At 37.0% G+C, this 20879-nt stretch overlaps 2 protein-coding genes across 6 annotated transcripts in view; one reads left to right on the plus strand and one right to left on the minus strand.

The window, feature by feature from the left end:
• Window positions 1–9997, minus strand: part of LOC133651218 (prostacyclin synthase-like) — a 25779-nt gene extending 15782 nt beyond the window's left edge. The window contains exons 1-4 of one of the 2 annotated variants that reach the window (XM_062049262.1): window positions 9708–9997; window positions 3210–3333; window positions 438–613; window positions 239–379 (exon numbers count right to left, since the gene is read on the minus strand). In XM_062049262.1, coding sequence (XP_061905246.1) covers window positions 239–379; window positions 438–613; window positions 3210–3239 — 347 coding nt within the window. In that variant the 5' untranslated portion in view covers window positions 3240–3333; window positions 9708–9997. Of the gene's footprint in view, window positions 1–238; window positions 380–437; window positions 614–3209; window positions 3334–8048; window positions 8169–9707 lie in introns of those variants that run through there. The other variant, XM_062049255.1, reaches the window with a different exon arrangement.
• A 3156-nt stretch (window positions 9998–13153) lies between these two features.
• Window positions 13154–20879, plus strand: part of LOC133651184 (SLIT-ROBO Rho GTPase-activating protein 3-like) — a 121783-nt gene continuing 114057 nt past the window's right edge. For all 4 annotated transcript variants that reach the window (XM_062049185.1, XM_062049194.1, XM_062049204.1 and 1 more), the window contains exon 1: window positions 13154–13507. In XM_062049185.1, coding sequence (XP_061905169.1) covers window positions 13441–13507 — 67 coding nt within the window. In that variant the 5' untranslated portion in view covers window positions 13154–13440. The remainder of the gene's footprint in view (window positions 13508–20879) is intronic.

Raw genomic sequence — 20879 nt, forward strand, 5'->3', positions numbered from 1 at the left:
TAGACTAAAAATGTACCGTAGTAGCAATATAAAATATAACATATATGTAATATTTACATATTATATATACAGTATATGATATATACTGATACATTATATTATATTATATTATATAATGTGGCTACAAACGGTTTTATGATGGTGCTGGTTTGACTTTGGAGCAAATGACTTCTCTTTGTATGATTCCCTTTGCTAAAACATGCATTCTGATGTGTTTACTTTTGCATGTGCTGCTCACCTGAACAGGAGGCTGTAGCAAAGGCTGAAGAGTCCATCTTGTCTCCACTCTGATTGATTGTACTGATGATGCAAGATCAGCTCCTGCAGGTGAGCACTCATAGAAGCATCCAACTGGTCCAGGTGGACACCTTGAAAGTGTCTTGAAGGAACACACCCATGTGAATGATTATGTTTTCAGAAGATAAATCCTGCCTTACTGTTTCATGAAGGTCTTCTCAGCTGACGCCTCCATGTTGGGCAGACAAACACCAAACACATTTTCCATCAGCTGCTGTCTCTGGCGGCTCAGTTTCAGGTGGACGTTGTCCTTCATCACCTCGTCGAAAGAGTTTGGATCCAACAGGACTGTCACGTATTGACCGGCAACACACACCTAACACACGCACACACATCAGTCTCAGGCTTGTGCTTGTTGTTCTTACAGTTGAAGAGTTTAGCAATAACTAATAACTGATCACTAAATAATAACTAATTTAATAACTAATCACTAATAACTGATAAGTAATAACGAATCACTGATAACCAATCAATCTCTCGACAGCGTGGCGCAGTTGGGAGAGTGGCCGTGCCAGCAACCTGAGGGTTCCTGGTTCGACCCCCAGCTTCTACCAACCTAGTCACGTCCATTGTGTCCTTGAGCAAGACACTTCACCCTTGCTCCTGATGGGTCGTGGTTAGCGCCTTGCATGGTAGCTCCCGCCATCAGTGTGTGAATGTGTGTGTGAATGTGTATGTGAATGAGTGAATGTGAAAATAGTGTCTAAGCGCTTTGAGTACCTTGAAGGTAGAAAAGCGCTATAAAAGTATAACCCATTTAATAACTAAAATCTAAAAAATACTCACTAATATCTAAACAATAATAACTTATCACAATAACTACTAATGATGTCATGGGGCGTGCACAATCAGCTGCTCCTTCGTCTGCACGTGCCGCAGGACACGCCCATACACACTCTGCTTCTGCTGCCACACACCAGCACAGCTGTGCGCAATCATCAACCGACACACCTGCTGCTGATGACATCACTCCTCATAAAAGCCAGCGTGTCCAGAGAACCAACGCTGGAACGTAGTCTCTGCTTGCAGTAAGCTTTCGTCTCTGGCTCCTCACCTTTGTTTGCTCGCTCCTTGTGACCTTCGACCCTTGTACTCATTTGTCTCTTGTTTTCCCCAGTATTCCCTCCGTCGCCTTGGAAGTGAGCAGTGCGCCTCACTTCTCTGGACCCCTCTGGATTCTGATTTGCCTCCCTCGATCCTCGACCCCCACTTTGGACTTGGACCTCTGGACGCCCCTCTCAGCCCCACGGACCCCTGCTTGTTTCACGGACTCCCCTACCTGCCTCGCCCTACTGAACTGGTCACCTTCTCACTCAACACGCACTCACAACAACCACTGGTAAATATTCATTGTAACGCTTCACATAGTCCTGCAAACATACACAGTAGCATACACACTCCACCACATCATCAAGCTCTAAATAAACTATTGAGCTTATTCTTGTTGCTGTGTCGTCTCCTTCCCCGTCGAACATAAATGAATAACTAATACCGAATTACTAATACAAAATAACTCGTCACTAATCACTTAACCCTACTATGTCATCATCACTAACAACTAATAAGTAACACATAATCACTAACAACTAATCACTAATAAATAATACCTAAAACTAATACGAAATCACTAGTCACTAATAATAACTAATCGCAAATACCTAATCACAATAACTAATACCAAATAAGTAATAACTATTAACTAGAGATGTCCGATAATATCGACCTGCTGACAATATCGGCCGATAAATGCTTTAAAATGTAATATCGGAAATTATCGGTGTCGGTTTCAACCTCCCGATTTTCCCGGGAGACTCCCGAATTTCAGTGCCCCTCCCGTAAATCTCCCGAAACCCCCCCATCTCCCGAATTCGGAGGTCTCAAGGTTGGCAGGTATGCTCTAGTATACTCTGGACTGAAGCGGTGTGCCTTCATTGTTTTCGTAGCTGTTGTTTTGAGGCATGTTTAAAAAAAACAATGCACTTTGTGAAAGTCAAAGTATAGTATTTCCCATAGTTGTAGTGGGTATTAGGATTATCTCAGGGAGAGCATGTCCCAAATTCCAAGCTGCTGTTTTGAGGCATGTTAAAAAAAATAATGCACTTTGTGACTTCGATAATAAATATGGCAGTGCCATGTTGGCACTTTTTTCCATAACTGGAGTTGAAGTTGTTCTTTTATTTTGGAAAACTTTGTTTTTGATTGATTGATTGAAACTTGTATTAGTAGATTGCACAGTACAGTACATATTCTGTACAATTGACCACTAAATGGTAACACCCGAATAAGTTTTTCAACTTGTTTAAGTCGGGGTCCACGTTAATCAATTCATGGTAAAGTTACATTGTTTAATGCATCCAGCGGGGCATCACAACAAAATTAGGCATAATAATGTGTTAATTATAGACTGTATATATCGGTATCGGTTGATATCGGAATCAGTAATTAAGATTCGGGGAATATCGGATATCGGCAAAAAAGCCATTATCGGACATCTCTACTATTAACTAATCACAATAACTCACAACTAATACCAAATAACTAATGCCAATTACCAAATAACTAATCGCTAATAACCAAACACTTTCTTGATGGACTTCAGTAAAGTTATTGTTTACTATTTTAATTAGATTTATGCATGTTTTTACGTCATATTCCACATTAGTGACGAAATTGTCTTGAAATATTTGTTTGATATAGTGCTTAATTTGTGTCAGAGAAAACATCAATGTTGAGTAAAATAATATTATTTATTAAGCTAAATGGTTAAACATCGAAATAATATCATATACAATACAATGTATTACATTAATATGGGTGTTTTTTTTCATGTATTTCCACAATTTCTCATAACTTCCTGTCACTTACTACATGTATACATGCACATGTAATGTTATTGTACTGTAAATACTTACTGTAAACACGTCGCCATGTTTGTCTTTCATTTCAGACAGAAACTTTGCTGTGTCTCTCCTGAAGGCCAACGCGTGTCCCAACCATGGAATAAATCCTTTGTCCAAAGGTGGCTCATGTTTCCTTCTGTGTGATGCAAAGAATAAAAATAACCAGATGAGGGAATGTATGTACAAATTGCATGTGAATGCTACAATGCTGAAGATGAACTGAAATGCTGATGGAATGTAGAATTCATGTAATAATAGTTTGAATGTTAAAACGTTTCAAATGATGAAAGGCTGACGCTGACTAAAATGATATTTGATTGTATGATGAATGTGGAATTGGTTTGAATATTGAAATGGTTTAAATGTTGAAATGGTTTGAATGTAGAAATGGTTTAAATGTTGAAGAGCTGACGGAATTGGGGGTTAAATCACCTGCTGCTCACTGCTCCCCTCACCTCCCAGGGGGTGGAACAAGGGGATGTGTCAAATGCAGAGGGTAATTTCACCACACCTGGTGTGCGTGTGACTATCAGTGGTACTTTAACTTTTAACTTTAAACTGAAATTGTAGTGGAATATAGAAATGGTTTGAAAACTGAAATAGTTTAAAGGTTAAATGGTTTTAGAGGTGAAGAGCATAGGCTGTCCTGAAATGTAGTATGAATCTTGAAATGCTAACGGTTGGTAAAGTTCAAGAGTTTATAAAGTAACATAATCTATATATTTTTTCTCTAAATATACCATATTAGCTAATAATATGCTGGCATACAAATTTACCATGCTAACAGGGGAACAGCTAGCACATTTCTAACATGGCTTAAAGCAATAAAATCAGTGAGTATTAGGTTAAAATGTAAAAAATAAGCTAAAATTTTAGCATGCTAACATTTTTTTGCTAATGATAGCAGTGCAACAGCTAACATGTATCGAAAACCATGTTCATTAGGTTAAAAAGTACAAAACTAGCTAAAATGCTAGTATAAAAAGTTAGCATGCTAACATTAAAATGGTAACAGAGGAACAGCTAGGACAGTTCTAAGATGGCGCCAAGTAACGAAACCCATGAATATTTTGTTTGAAACGTACAAAATTGGCTAAAATCCTTGCGTAAAACGGCACCACGCAAACATTAACACTCTAACATTCGGAAACTAACAGATGAAGGGCTTGCAAACTCTTAGGACCGCCAACTGAGGAACTTTAAAAAAAAATTCCATTCTTTTCAATGGGAATTTCCTGGTAATTTGTGATTTTTTTTTGGAATGTGATAAATAGCATGAATGTACTGAATGAGCTGAATTGGTTGGTGTTGGACTCATTTGAATCGGTTAAGAAATGTAGGCATTGTGGAACCATGAATGCTAACATTACTGTTCACAGCTATGTTCAGAGTTTGCACAAACTTTACCAGACACTAAATTAAATGATGTTTTTTTGTAAAGTACCAATTTTCAGAGAAATCTGTTTATATTCTATATATTTAGTTAGCCTTTCACATCATTTTCAGCCATTAAATTGAGTTAGCGCTCGCATGATATTGCACTCGTTCTCTCTTTTTTAGCTCAAAGCTTCAAAAACACATTTCTAGATGGTTAAAATAATACCTTATGAATGTACGGTATGATTGTTAATGAGATTTAAAAAAAATATAATAACAGCGAAACAATCATTTTAATGATACTTTAGCATGTGACAAGATAAATAGCATCCTGTACATTTGAGCTTGCGTAATGTTAAAGCTAGGCTAGCATCAATGCTAATATTACTGTTACATAAAAGTTATGTTCAGAGTTTGCTCAAACGTTACTAGACACTACATTAAATTATGTTTATTTGTTAAATACCAATTTTCAGATAAATCTGTTTATATTCCGGATTTAATTCACTTTTACAAACGTTTGTAGTTAGCCTTTCACATCATTTTCAGCCATTAAATTGAGTTAGGTCGCTGATATTGCACTTTTTCTCTCTTTTTTTTAGCTCATAGCTTTAATAACACATTTCTAGAGGGTTAAAATAACTTATGACTGTATGATTGTTTATGAGATTTTAAAAAAATAAAAAATAACAGCTATACAATCATTTTAATGATACTTTAGCATGTGACATGATAAATAGCATGCTGCACAATTGAGCTTGCATAATGTTAAATCTAAGCTAGCATCAATGCCAACATTACTGTTCACACTTATGTTCAGAGTTTGCTCAAACTTTACCAGACACTAAATTAAATTGTTTATTTTTAATATACCAATTTTCAGAGAAATCTGTTGATATTGTGGTTTTAATTCACTGTTAGTTAGCCGTCCACACCATTTTCAGCCATTAAATTGAGTTAGCGCTCACATGATATTGCACTTTATCTCTATTTTTTTTTTTAGCTCATAGCTTCAATAACACATTTCTAGAGGGTTAAAATACAAACCCCGTTTCCATATGAGTTGGGAAATTGTGTTAGATGTAAACATAAACAAAATACAATGATTTGCAAATCATTTTCAACCCATATTCAGTTGAATATGCTACAAAGACAACATATTTGATGTTCAAACTGATAAACTTTTTTTTTTGCAAATAATCATTAACTTTAGAATTTGATGCCAGTAACATGTGACAAAGAAGTTGGAAAAGGTGGCAATAAATACTGATAAAGTTGAGGAATGCTCATCAAACACTTATTTGGAACATCCCACAGGTGAACAGGCAAATTGGGAACAGGTGGGTGCCATGATTGGGTATACAATTACAAACCCTGTTTCCATATGAGTTGGGAAATTGTGTTAGATGTAAATATAAACGGAATACAATGATTTGCAAATCCTTTTCAACCCATATTCAATTGAATGCACTACAAAGACAAGATATTTGATGTTCAAACTCATTAACTTTTTTTTTTGTTGCAAATAATAATTAACTAAGAATTTCATGGCTGCAACACGTGCCAAAGTAGTTGGGAAAGGGCATGTTCACCATTGTGTTACATGGCCTTTCCTTTTAACAACACTCAGTAAACGTTTGGGAACTGAGGAGACACATTTTTTAAGCTTCTCAGGTGGAAAAAATGTTTATCAGTTCGAACATCAAATATGTTGTCTTTGTAGCATATTCAACTGAATATGGGTTGAAAATGATTTGCAAATCATTGTATTCCGTTTATATTTACATCTAACACAATTTCCCAACTCGTATGGAAACGGGGTTTGTAGATTCCATGAAATGCTCAGTCATTCACAAACAAGGATGGGGTGAGGGTCACCACTTTGTCAACAAATGCGTGAGCAAATTGTTGAACAGTTTAAGAAAAACCTTTCTCAACCAGCTATTGCAAGGAATTGAGGGATTTCACCATCTACGGTCCGTAATATCATCAAAGGGTTCAAAAAATCTGGAGAAGTCACTGCACGTAAGCAGCTAAGCCCGTGACCTTCGATCCCTCAGGCTGTACTGCATCAACAAGCGACATCAGTGTGTAAAGGATATCACCACATGGGCTCAGGAACACTTCAGAAACCCACTGTCAGTAACTACAGTTGGTCGCTACATCTGTAAGTGCAAGTTAAAACTCTCCTATGCAAGACGAAAACCGTTTATCAACAACACCCAGAAACGCCGTAGGCTTCGCTGGGCCTGAGCTCATCTAAGATGGACTGATACAAAGTGGAAAAGTGTTCTGTGGTCTGACGAGTCCACATTTCAAATTGTTTTTGGAAACCGTGGACGTCGTGTCCTCCGGACCAAAGAGGAAAAGAACCATCCGTATTGTTACAGGCGCAAAGTTGAAAAGCCAGCATCTGTGATGGTATGGGGGTGTATTAGTGCCCAAGACATGGGTAACTTACACATCTGTGAAGGCGCCATTAATGCTGAAAGGTACATACAGGTTTTGGAGCATCATATGTTGCCATCCAAGCAACGTTACCATGGACGCCCCTGCTTATTTCAGCAAGACAATGCCAAGCCACGTGTTACATCAACGTGGCTTCATAGTAAAAGAGTGCGGGTACTAGACTGGCCTGCCTGTAGTCCAGACCTGTCTCCCATTGAAAATGTGTGGCGCATTATGAAGCCTAAAATACCACAACGGAGACCCCCGGACTGTTGAACAACTTAAGCTGTACCTCAAGCAAGAATGGGAAAGAATTCCACCTGAGAAGCTTAAAAAATGTGTCTCCTCAGTTCCCAAACGTTTACTGAGTGTTGTTAAAAGGAAAGGCCATGTAACACAGTGGTGAACATGCCCTTTCCCAACTACTTTGGCACGTGTTGCAGCCATGAAATTCTAAGTTAATTATTATTTGCAAAAAAAAAAAAAAGTTTATGAGTTTGAACATCAAATATCTTGTCTTTGTAGTGCATTCAATTGAATATGGGTTGAAAAGGATTTGCACATCTTTGTATTCCGTTTATATTTACATCTAACACAATTTCCCAACTCATATGGAAACGGGGTTTGTAATAACTTATGATTGTTTATGAGATGTTTTTAAATAAACTAACAGCTATACAATCATTTTAATGATACTTTAGCATTTGACAAGATAAATAGCAATCTGCACATTTGAGCTTGCGTAATGTTAAAGCTAAGCTAGCATCAATGCTAACATTACTGTTCACACTTATGTTCAGTGTTTGCTCAAACTTTACAAGACACTAAATTAAATTATGTTTATTTGTAATATACCAACTTTCAGATAAATCTATGTTTTTACTGCAGAAGTAATTCAGCATATCCCATCATTCTCAGTCACTAAATTGAGTTAGCGCTAGAACTTGTAGGTTTATCGGTGTTTATCAGCTTATAGCTCCAAAAATTATATTGCTAGAAGTTTATAAATGATAAGTTATGACTTACCTTGTGCGACGACAGTAGAGGAAGACAAGTAGGAGCAGAAATATGAGCAGTGAAAATAGCATCCATGGCATGTCTGACACGTTCTGATGACTTAGTCCTCCATTACACAGCTAACTGACTTTTATGCCTTTCGTTGGAGGCGTGGAAAGGTGCGGCCCGCTGATACCAACATGTTGTTACACAACTGTAACGCACTTCCTGAACAAATGTTCCCAAAGAACAACGACATTGGATGACATCTTGCTTTCAGCGTGTGCATTTCACAGCGGTGACATCATCCAGGTGTGCGCACCTGAGGGTTGCTGTTCAGACACGCAGGTTTCTTGCCGTCAAACACTATTTTTAGGCATCAACATGACTAAAGATGTAAACGTATGAATACTTCATGACACACTACTGAAACATGAAATAGTATCCTAGCGACGTTTTACTTTATTTCCATGTGTTGTGACTGTATGAGAAACTACAGATTTATAGAAGCTTCTTTCACAGGCCAACAATGCAGAGATGGGTGCCGTGTGTGAACTCCGCCAGCAGAGGGCAGCAACGGACTTTCAGAATAAAGGCCTGAGACCAGCCAACATTTTGTATTCTTATATTGAGTCGCTTTAAATGTTTGGCATTAACTCACAAAGGCCATGCCACGTTAAAAAGAATTCTAAATGATTAATTGAATGCTACAAAAGTGAAAAGAGAAGGGAAATTTCAGTCAAAGATCCTCTATCTCAGTGTTGAGCCAATGCACATTTTTTGCGTTGAAAAAATATGGAGGCACACCACCAGCAGAAATCATTACAAACGAAACTCAGTTGACAGTAAAAAGTCGTTGTCGCAATTGTTGGATATGACTTTAAACCATAACCAACCATGCATCAATATAGCTCTTGTCTCAAAGTAGGTGTACAGTCACGACCTGTCACATCATGCCGTGACTTATTTTGAGTTTTTTGCTGTTTTCCTGTGTGTAGTGTTTTAGTTCTTGTCTTGCGCTCCTATTTTGGTGGCTTATCCTTTATTTTTGGTATTTTCCTGTAGCAGTTTCATGTCTTCCTTTGAGCAATTTTTCCCGCATCTACTTTGTTTTAGCAATCAATAATATTTCAGTTTTTTTTTTATCCTTCTTTGTGGGGACATTGTTGATTGTCATGTCATGTACGGATGTACATTGTGGATGCCGTCTTTGCTCCACAGTAAGTCTTTGCTGTCGTCCAGCATTCTGTTTTGGTTTACTTTGTAGCCAGTTCAGTTTTAGTTTCGTTCTACATAGCCTTCCCTAAGATTCAATGCCTTTTCTTAGGGGCACTCACCTTTTGTTGATTTTTGGTTTAAGCATTAGACACCTTTTTACCTGCACGCTGCCTCCCGCTGTTTCCGACATCTACAAAGCAATTAGCTACCGGCTGCCACCTACTGATATGGAAGAATATTACACGGTTACTCTGCCGAGCTCTACACAGCACCGACACTCAACAACAACTCATAATTTGCAGATTATAATTACTGGTTTGCAAAAAATATCTCTAACCCAAGTAGGTGAAACTAGATAATCTCCCACGGCACACCAGACTGTATCTCATGGCACGCTAGTGTGCCGCGGCACAGTGGTTGAAAAACACTGCGCTATTTGACAAGAGTGTGTTGCTGTTTTTTAGGACTTACTGCTAAAACGCCAGTCATTCATCCATCCATTTCCTACTGCTTGTCCCTCTCGGGGTCGGAAGGCTGGGGGGTCAGAGCCCATTCAAGCTGCATTCGGGCGAAAGGCGCGGTACACCCTGGACAAGTCGCCACCTGATGAAGCAGAAAGATTTCATACAAACTGAGAAGTTTAAATAACAAGGAAAACACGACTGGAGTTATAATTGGCTTATACAATCAATCAATCAATCAATCAATCAAAGATTATTTATAAAGCCCTTAATCACAAATGTCTCAAAGGGCTGCACAGATCCCACATCAGGGAAAGAAAAAACTCAACCCAATGGGATACAATGAGAAACCTTGGAGGGGACCGCAGATGTGGGGACCCCAGCAGCTCAGAGATGTCCCCATCTGTCGCCTCATCTGTGGTCACCTAATAACCTCTCCACGCAGGAGAGGGTGGCCGAGCAGAAAAGAGATGGCAGATCAACTTGTCTAAAAGGGGGGTCTATTTAAAGGCTAGCATATACAAATAAGTTTTAAGATGGGACTTAAATGCTTCTACTGAGGTAGCATCTCTAACTGTTACCGGGAGGGCATTCCAGAGTACTGGAGCCCGAATAGAAAACGCTCTATAGCCCGCAGACTTTTTTTGGGCTCTGGGAATCACAAATAAGCCGTAGTTCTTAGAACACAAATTTCTTGCCAGGGTGTATGGTACAATACAATCAGCAAGATAGGATGGAGCTAGACCGTTTAGTATTTTATAGGTAAGTAGTAAAACATTAAAATCACATCTTAAGTGCGAACTACAATACTCTCTCTCTCTCTCTCTCTCTCTCTCTCTCTCTCTCTCTCTCTCTCTCTCTCTCTCTCTCTCGTCGTTTACAAATATTGCTTTTAAAATTGCAGTTTTTCTTCCAAACAAGCACACATCACCTGTGATTCATGATTATTATTCTCAAGCAGACAGTAAAACACATGAAACTATTTAGCAGATGTAGTAGAATGATGTTTCCAATAACTTGTTTTTGTTGCTCGTCAGAATCAAACCACAGCAATAAACGACAAATGTGAACTCATTTTTGTGATGGCCACAGTTTGACCCTGGAACATATTATTTTTATGTCCTATGGCAGGGGTCACATCACAGTTATGACTGCCCTCAGACGGCCACTTGCAACACAGAGTATTAATGAACATAAATGTACAGGGTTCACTTCATTCAATTATAAAAAAATTGCATTTGATCGTTATATATTTTTTTTACAGAGTTCATATAAGAAATGTATAGAACCACAGCTCAGTTGCCAGGATTTTATCGTAGAAGTTGTAGTGTTTTTTTCTTTTACAGCACATTACTGTAAATGAAAAAATGGTACCGTTGTTTTTTTACGGTAAAATTAAAAGAGCCAACAGTTTTTTGTCGTAAAATCGATGTTTATTGTTTTTGCAAAGTATTATTGTAAATAAAAAAACGGTACGACTGTGTTTTTAAAAGTAAATTTAAGGCAACTGAAGACAGTTTTTTCTTTTTACCGTAAAATCTATTGTAATTTTTACAATGTACAATTTAATACTTGCTTTGAAATTATACTGTATGTCAATCAGGTATTTATTTTTATGTTAACAAAAAAGGTACTAATGTATGATAATTTAATATTTGTTACACTATTAGGAAACACAAAACTAATAGTTCATTATTATCACAGATTATAACTACTTTCCAACCTAAATGCATACAAATGTAACTATCATTATTATTACAGATTTAAGTCAAGAGAAAATTTGAGGATTTATATTAATTTCAAGAAAAACATTTTGTAATGTCTGGAAAACATATTTATTTTTTGCAAATATTAGCTCATTTGGAATATGATGCTTGCAACATGTTTCAAAAAAGCTAGCACGAGTGGCAAAAAAGACTGGGAAAGTTGAGGAATGCTCATCAAACACGTGAACAGGCTAATTGGGAACATGTGGGTGCCATGATTGGGTGTAAAAGCAGCTTCCGTGAAATGCTCAGTCATTCACAAACAAGGATGGGGCGAGGGTCACCACTTTGTGAACAAATGCGGGAGCAAATTGTTGAACAGTTTAAGAACAATATTTCTCAACGAGCTATTGCAAGGAATTTAGCAGCATTCACCATCTACGGTCCGTAATATCATCAAAAGGTTCAGAGAATCTGGAGAAATCACGGCACGTAAGCGAATATATTATGGACCTTCGATCCCTCAGGCGGTACTGCATCAAAAAGCGACATCAGAGTGTAAAGGATATCACCACGTGGGCACAGGAACACTTCAGAAAACCACTGTCAGTAACTACAGTTGGTCGCTACATCAGTAAGTGCAAGTTAAAACTTCACTATGCAAAGTAAAAGCCGTTTATCAACAACACCCAGAAATGTCGCCGGCTTCACTGGGCACGAGCTCATCTAAGATGGGCTGATGCAAAGTGTAAAAGTGTTCTGTGGTCTGACGAGTCCACATTTCAAATTGTTTTTGGAAACTGTGGCTGTCGTGTCCTCCGGACCAAAGAGGAACAGAACCATCCGGACTGTTATAAGCGTAAAGTTGAAAAGCCAGCATCTGTGTTGGTATGGGGGTGTATTAGTGCCCAAGGCATGGGTAACTTACACATCTGTGAAGGCACCATTAATGCTGAAAGATACATACAGGTTTTGGAGCAACATATGTTGCCATCCAAGCAACGTTATCATGGACGCCCCTGCTTATTTCAGCAAGCCAATGCCAAGCCACGTGTTACAACAGCGTGGCTTCGTAGTAAAAGAGTGCGGGTACTAGACTGGCCTGCCTGTAGTCCAGACCTGTCTCCCATTGAAAATATGTGGCGTATTATGAAGCCTAAAATACCACAACGTCATGGTACATCAAGCAAGAATGGTAAAGAATTCCACTTCAAAAATTGGTCTCCTCAGTTCCCAAAACCTTTACTGAGTGTTGTTAAAAGGAATAGCCATGCAAAGTGTTGCTGCCGTTAAATTCTAAGTTAATGATTATTTGCAAAATAAAAATATGTTTCTGAGTTCGAACATTAAGTATCTTGTCTTTGCAGTCTATTCAATTGAATATAAGTTGAAAGGGATTTGCAAATCATTGCATTCGGTTTTTATTTACGATTTACACAACGTGCCAATGTCACTGATTTCGGGTTTTGTAATAAGATTTCCAGGCTTTCGGGGGGCAGATCTGAGCCCCCGGGCCTTGAGTTTGACATCCGCGTCCTATGGTGATGTTGCGCATGGAAAGGTGCATAGGATTTGGGAGATGAAGTATGAATCATGCACAAGAAGGTTGTGCGCTGAAGAAAAGGGGGAGGAGTCTTCCATTCAACCAGAAAGAGGGGGAGAGAGGGAGAGAGGAGAGAGAGAGAGAGAGAGAGAGAGAGAGAGAGAGAGAGAGAGAGAGAGAGAGAGAGAGAGAGAGAGCTGTGTCATTATTGTCTTTCCGTTCATGTTGTTTCCCTGCAATGCGAGTGGAAGGAGGTGAGATATTTCATCTTCTTCTGCATCGACGACGCCTAGACGGCAGCAAAGAAAAGCAGGCGGCAAAAAGACAACACGGGACATTTTCCTTCTTTTCCTTCCTCTCCGAACTTGTGTGTCCTTCTTGGACGATGCGCGGCCTCTGATCGAGGCGACGAGAAGAGTTCGCAGGACGAACTGAAATAGCCCGAAGCTTCTTCTTCTTCTTCTTCCTCCTCCTCCTCCGTCCAACCTTCCAGCATGTCCTCGCAGGCCAGAGCGAAGAAGGACAAAGAAATCATCGCCGAATATGAAAGCCAAGTGAAAGGTGAGCTGCGGGCCCTCTGCTGCTGCAATTGTGCAACTTTGCAACAACTGTGTGTGTGTACGTGCGTGTGTGTGTGTGTGTGTGTGTGTGTGTGTGTGTGTGTGTCAGCGTGCGTGTGAAGAGGGTGGGTCTGTCCTGTCAATGAATCCTTCTGCTAATAATCCTGTTTGTCCTGCAGTGTTTGCATGCAATGGAAGTATGCTTGCACCAATAACTTGTGATTATTATTATTACTACTAAAAATACCCCTGCAAAACAGCTCTTCGTCATGCATAGACTCATAGACTTGACTAGACTACATGGTTCCTAAACTACATAATCACGTGTATTACCATGAAGCTGCAGGATCCCAATGTTTCATTGCTAAAAAACTGCAAAAAAATAAAAATTAAAAATTAAAAATCATCTTTAGTGTGACAGCAGCGTTATGTTCCTGCATAATCATTCCAAAAATGCATGAACCTATAGACTGTACTACATCATATATATAGTGTATATAGACATGTGTATTACCATGAAGCTGCAGGATCCCAATGTATGGATGCTAAAAAACTGCAAAAAAAACATATTTAAATTAAAAAATCATGTTTAGTGTGACAGCAGCGTTTTGTTCCTGCATAATCCTTCCAAAACTGCATGAACCTATAGACTGTACCACATCATATCTATAGTGTATGTACACATGTGTACTACCATGAAGCTGCAGGATCTCAATGTTTCATTGCTAGAAAACTGCAAAAAATACACATTTTAAATGAAAAAATCCTCTTTAGTGTGACAGCAGCGTTTTTTTCCTGCATAATCCTTCCAAAAATGCATGAAACTATAGACTGTACTACATCATATCTATAGTGTATATAGACATGTGTATTACCATGAAGCTGCAGGATCTCAATGTATCGATGCTAAAAAACTGCAAAAAATACAAATTTAAATTAAAAAAATAATCTTTAGTGTGACAGCAGCGTTTTGTTCCTGCATAATCCTTCCAAAAATGCATGAACCTATAGACTGTACTACATCATATCTATAGTGTATATAGACATGTGTATTACCATGAAACTGCAGGATCTCAATGTTTCGATGCTAAAAAACTGCAAAAAATACAAATTTTAATAAAAATATCATCTTTAGTGTGACAGCAGCGTTGTGTTCCCGCATAATACTTCCAAAAATGCATGAACCTATAGACTGTACCACATCATATCTATAGTGTATATAGACATGTGTATTACCATGAAGCTGCAGGATCCCAAAGTTTTGATGCTAAAAAACTGCAAAAAATACACATTTTAAATGAAAAAATCCTCTTTAGTGTGACAGCAGCGTTTTTTTCCTGCATAATCCTTCCAAAAATGCATGAAACTATAGACTGTACTACATCATATCTATAGTGTATATAGACATGTGTATTACCATGAAGCTGCAGGATCTCAATGTATCGATGCTAAAAAACTGCAAAAAATACAAATTTAAATTAAAAAAATAATCTTTAGTGTGACAGCAGCGTTTTGTTCCTGCATAATCCTTCCAAAAATGCATGAACCTATAGACTGTACTACATCATATCTATAGTGTATATAGACATGTGTATTACCATGAAACTGCAGGATCTCAATGTTTCGATGCTAAAAAACTGCAAAAAATACAAATTTTAATAAAAATATCATCTTTAGTGTGACAGCAGCGTTGTGTTCCCGCATAATACTTCCAAAAATGCATGAACCTATAGACTGTACCACATCATATCTATAGTGTATATAGACATGTGTATTACCATGAAGCTGCAGGATCCCAAAGTTTTGATGCTAAAAAACTGCAAAAAATAAACATTTAAATAAAAAAATCATCTTTAGTGTGACAGCAGCGTTTTGTTCCTGCATAATCCTTCCAAAATTGCATGAACCTATAGACTGTACTACATCATATCTATAGTGTATATAGACATGTGTATTACCATGAAACTGCAGGATTTCAATGTTTCTATGCTAAAAAACTGCAAAAAATACAAATTTAAATAAAAATATCATCTTTAGTGTGACAGCAGCGTTGTGTTCCCGCATAATACTTCCAAAAATGCATGAACCTATAGACTGTACCACATCATATCTATAGTGTATATAGACATGTGTATTACCATGAAGCTGCAGGATCCCAAAGTTTTGATGCTAAAAAACTGCAAATAATAAACATTTAAATAAAAAAATCATCTTTAGTGTGACAGCAGCGTTTTGTTCCTGCATAATCCTTTCAAAATTGCATGAACCTATAGACTGTACTACATCATATCTATAGTGTATATAGACATGTGTATTACCATGAAACTGCAGGATCTCAATGTTTCGATGCTAAAAAACTGCAAAAAATACAAATTTAAATAAAAATATCATCTTTAGTGTGACAGCAGCGTTGTGTTCCCGCATAATACTTCCAAAAATGCATGAACCTATAGACTGTACCACATCATATCTATAGTGTATATAGACATGTGTATTACCATGAAGCTGCAGGATCCCAAAGTTTTGATGCTAAAAAACTGCAAAAAATAAACATTTAAATAAAAAAATCATCTTTAGTGTGACAGCAGCGTTTTGTTCCTGCATAATCCTTCCAAAATGCATGAACCTATAGACTGTACTACATCATATCTATAGTGTATATAGACATGTGTATTACCATGAAACTGCAGGATCTCAATGTTTCGATGCTAAAAAACTGCAAAAAATACAAATTTAAATAAAAATATCATCTTTAGTGTGACAGCAGCGTTGTGTTCCCGCATAATACTTCCAAAAATGCATGAACCTATAGACTGTACCACATCATATCTATAGTGTATATAGACATGTGTATTACCATGAAGCTGCAGGATCTCAATGTATGGATGCTAAAAAACTGCTAAAAATACAAATTTAAATGAAAAAATCATCTTTAGTGTGACAGCAGCGTTGTGTTTTTGCATAATCCTTCCAAAATGCATGAACCTATAGACTGTACCACATCATATCTATAGTGTATATAGACATGTGTATTACCATGAAGCTGCAGGTTTTCAATGTTTCATTGCTAAAAAACTGCAAAAAATACAAATTTGAATAAAAAAATCATCTTTAGTGTGACAGCAGCGTTTTCTTCCTGCGTAATCCTTCCAAAAATGCACAAACCTATAGACTGTACTTAGGGGTAAAACAGTACACAAAAATTTCGGTTCAGTACGTACCTCGGTTTAGAGGTCACGGTTCGGTTCATTTTCGGTACAGTAAGAAAACAACACAAAATACATTTTTGGGTTATTTATTTACCAAATTTGCAAAATCTTCCACGAAAAATATTTTTGTTAGTGGAATATTTGATGTGAAGTAATCGGAACCTTGGATAGGTCAAAAAATAAAAATGTAAATAAAACAAATAATTTTTAGTGTGACAGCAGCATTTTGTTCCTGCATAATCCTTCCAAAAATGCATGAACCTATAGACTGTACTACGTCATATATATAGTGTATATAGACACGTGTATTACAATGAAGCTGCAGGATCTCAATGTTTCGATGCTAAAAAACTGCAAAAAATACACATTTAAATAAATAAATAAATCTTTAGTGTGACAGCAGTGTTGTGTTTTTGCATAATCCTTCCAAAAATGCATAAACCTATAGACCGTACTACATCATATCTATAGTGCATGTAGACATGTGCGTTAGCATGAAGCTGCAGGATCACAGAAGGACGGTCACACAGCAAACACTTATCAATAATGGAGTATGTCTGCATCAATTATGAACCGTAAAAGCCTTTTCCTTTCTGGCTAAATGTGTGAGATGTAAATTATGATAAAGACATCCAGCAATGTTTTGATGATGTGAATTCCTATAAGTGATTTACTCAATCATTGGTCATTTGGTCCAACACAATTAGAGGAAACATTTTCTCATTTACAAATAAACTACAGTAATCATAATAATGGATTACCATTCATTAGTGCTTAAATTAATCTGCATTTTAAGAGAATCACATATCAAGGTGTTACAAAATAATGTTCCAACTAGATGAACGCTGAAGTTGAACTGAAATGCTGACAGAATGTAGTATGAATGTATGAATAGTTTGAATGTTGAAATGGTTTGAACGTTGAAGAGTTAGAATTTCCAGGAAAACCAGAATTTGGTTTAGAACTTGGGAAAGTGTTAGTTTGAATGTCTAGGATGAGTGGAATATGTTGAAGGTGGAATGGTTTGAATAGTTTGAAGAATGTGGGATTTGTGGAAGTTTGAAAAATTGACAATTCATTTTGAATTGGGAAAATGCAAAAAAATAAGGGAATTATGGGAAATACGGAAATTTATTTTTGAATTGTTGAAGTAGATCACACAATTCCTAAACAGGCTGAATATTTTGAAGTTGGAACGGTTTGAATCAGATGAACAATGTGGGAGTTGTGGAACTTTGAAGAATGTCCCATTGATTTCAATGGGAATTTCCCAAAAAACTTGGGAATTTTGGGAAAAGCGGGGATTGTTTTGAAAATGCTAAAAAAAACTTGAATTGTCTGAATGAGTTGAAATGGTTGGTGTTAAAATTTTTCAAATCGGTCAAGAAATGTTGAAGTAGGTATTACAGAATGGTATTACAGAATTCTTGGAATTTCGGGAAAACCGGGAATTTTTCCAGTTCAAAAAACAACTTTTTTTTGTTGTCCAAATTAAGAAGAATTTTTTGACTGTGGAACGTTTCAAGTGGGTTGAACAATGTGGGATGAGTATAGTCGCCAGAAAAAAGAGTGGAAATAGGGCTTTGGAAAACCAGGAATTTTGGAAAATCCAGGAATTGTTTTGAACTTGGAAAAAGGGTAGTTTGGATTTCCAGGAGGGTGAAATGTGTTGAAGGTGGAATGGTATGACTAGGTTGAAACATGTGGAAATGGCTGAAGTTTGAAAAATGGCGATTTCATTTAAATAGGAAAAATGTCCCGGAAAACCAGGAATTCTGGGAAATCTGGGAATTGTTGGAATTTGTCAAGGGAAAGACCACAATTCCCGAATAGGCTGAACAGTTTGAAGTTGGAAAGGGAAAGCCCGCGATTCCCAAATAGGCCGAACAGTTTGAAGTTGGAATGGTTTATAACGAATGAAAAATGTGGAAGATAGAGCGCGCCAAAATCTGGAGAAGAAGAAGAAGTAGAGGAATAATAATAAATAGATGAATTTTCGTGTTGAAAACCATATGTGTGAATGCTTTGGAGCATTCATGAAGTATGAAGTATTAAGAAGTAAAAAGTAATTAATTTATATGTGTATAATGCTGTCACTATCAATATCAAGAAGTCAAAATAATACATTTCTATGTGTTTAATATTGTCACACAAGTGTAGAAAGAAGTTAATCCTAACAAAATTATTCTGGTGATACAAAGAAGCCAAAGAAAAAGCAAAACACGAGGTAGCTTGTCAGTGTTCCAGTTGAAAGTAAACAAGAAACATGGCTGACACATTTACCAAAAAAAGTGGCACTTTAAAGCAAGGGTGTCAAAGGTACGGCCTTTGACACCCTAGAGTTTGCTGAGTTTGCTAAGTATAAAAATGAGCCGAAATTTTTGAATGAAAGAAACTGCTGTTCTAAATGTGTCCACTAGATGTCGCGATAGCAATTCTTTGTATCTTTGTAGATTATGCTAAATATGTAAAAAAAAAAAAAAGAAACCACATGATGTTAGTGCACCAGGCGAGGAAAATGAGCAAACTACATAAATAACATCCTGTAATTATATTTTGCTATTATTTTCTTATCTTGATAGATTGAAAATTAACACCAATGAGTTGACTGATGAACATTATTACATAATTTATTCAGAAAGTATAAATAATGACAAATAAAGGTAGAATACTATTAACCGCAACATGTTAGGCAAGGCAACTTTATTTGTATAGCGCTTTTCATACACAAGGCAGACTCAAAGTGCTTCACAGACAACAAAGTGAAATGAAAGAAAATAAAAGCAAAATTAAAATGCAGACAATAAAAATAAAAACAGTGCGGACGTTAAAAGTTAAAAGATTTAGCTGAAAGCTAAGGTGAACATAAAAGTCTTCAGTCTGGTTTTAAAAGTAGTCAGAGTTGGGGAGAGTCTGACATCTTCAGGAAGTTTATTCCAGCTATTTGTTGCAAAGTGACTGAATGATGCTCTCCCTTGATTTGAGTTTACTCTTGGAACCGCTAACAGATTGGTCTCAGAAGATCTTAGTGATCTAGAGGGCTTATATAGTGGGAGCATATCAGTGATATACTTGGGCCCTAGACCATGTAGTGATTTATATGTGAGCAGGAGGATTTTGAAATCAATTCTCTGATGTACAGGGAGCCAATGTAAGGATTTAAGAATTGGTGTAATGTGCTCACATTTTTTGGTCTTTGTTAGAACTCTAGCAGCAGCGTTCTGAACAAGCTGTAGCTGCCTGACAGTTTTTTTGGGAAGACCTGCAAGGAGACCATTACAATAGTCTAGCCTACTGGTAATAAAGGCATGTACAAGTTTTTCTAAGTCTTAAGCTGACATGAGCCCTCTAAGTCTTGTTACATTTTTGAGGTGATAGTAGGCCGATTTTGTTACTGATTTGATGTGACTGTCGAAATGTAAATCAGAATCTAAAATAACCCCAAGATTTCTGGCTTTATTTGAGGTTTTCAGGGACAGTGATTGAAGGTGTTGGACGACTTTAAACCTTCTTTTTTTTTAGCACCAAAAACAATTATCTCAGTTTTATCTTCATTTAGTTTTAGCAAATTTTGGCACATCCAGTGTTAGTGTAAGAAAAAACAACAACATTATGATTTGTACATTTTCAGAATGTGCTTGTTCTATTTAAAAAAAAAGAAAGAAAACAATCGGAAGTTGTCTTTATTTTTAGGTTATCGTGCCGTGATTTTACCAGTCCGGCCCACTTGGGAGTAGATTTTTCTCCATGTGGCCCCCGATCTAAAATTAGTTTGACACCCTTGCTTTAAAGATAGCATACATGCTTAAAGTAACATTTTAGGCAATAACTTTCAAGTGTTCAACTGTCAAAAAGAGGTAAACATTATACAACATTATCATCTAATGTTTTGAATATCATCTCAAAATTGTAAAAAGAAGTTAACCGGAGCATAATTATCGTGTGAATGCCAAGAAGCAAAAGCGTTCTATTTGAAAGTAGACAAAAAACATGGCTAACGTGCTCCATCACATTAAAATTGCTATGCTGAAAGCTAGCATTCATGTTTAAAGTAGGGCTGCAACAACTAATCGATTAAATCGATTACAATCGATTATAAAAATAGTTGGCGATTAATTTAGTCATCGATTCATTGGATCTACACTATGCGCATGCGCAGAGGCA

This window comes from Entelurus aequoreus, linkage group LG01 (genome assembly GCF_033978785.1).
Source record: "Entelurus aequoreus isolate RoL-2023_Sb linkage group LG01, RoL_Eaeq_v1.1, whole genome shotgun sequence".
In the NCBI taxonomy this organism is placed as follows: Eukaryota; Metazoa; Chordata; class Actinopteri; order Syngnathiformes; family Syngnathidae; genus Entelurus; species Entelurus aequoreus.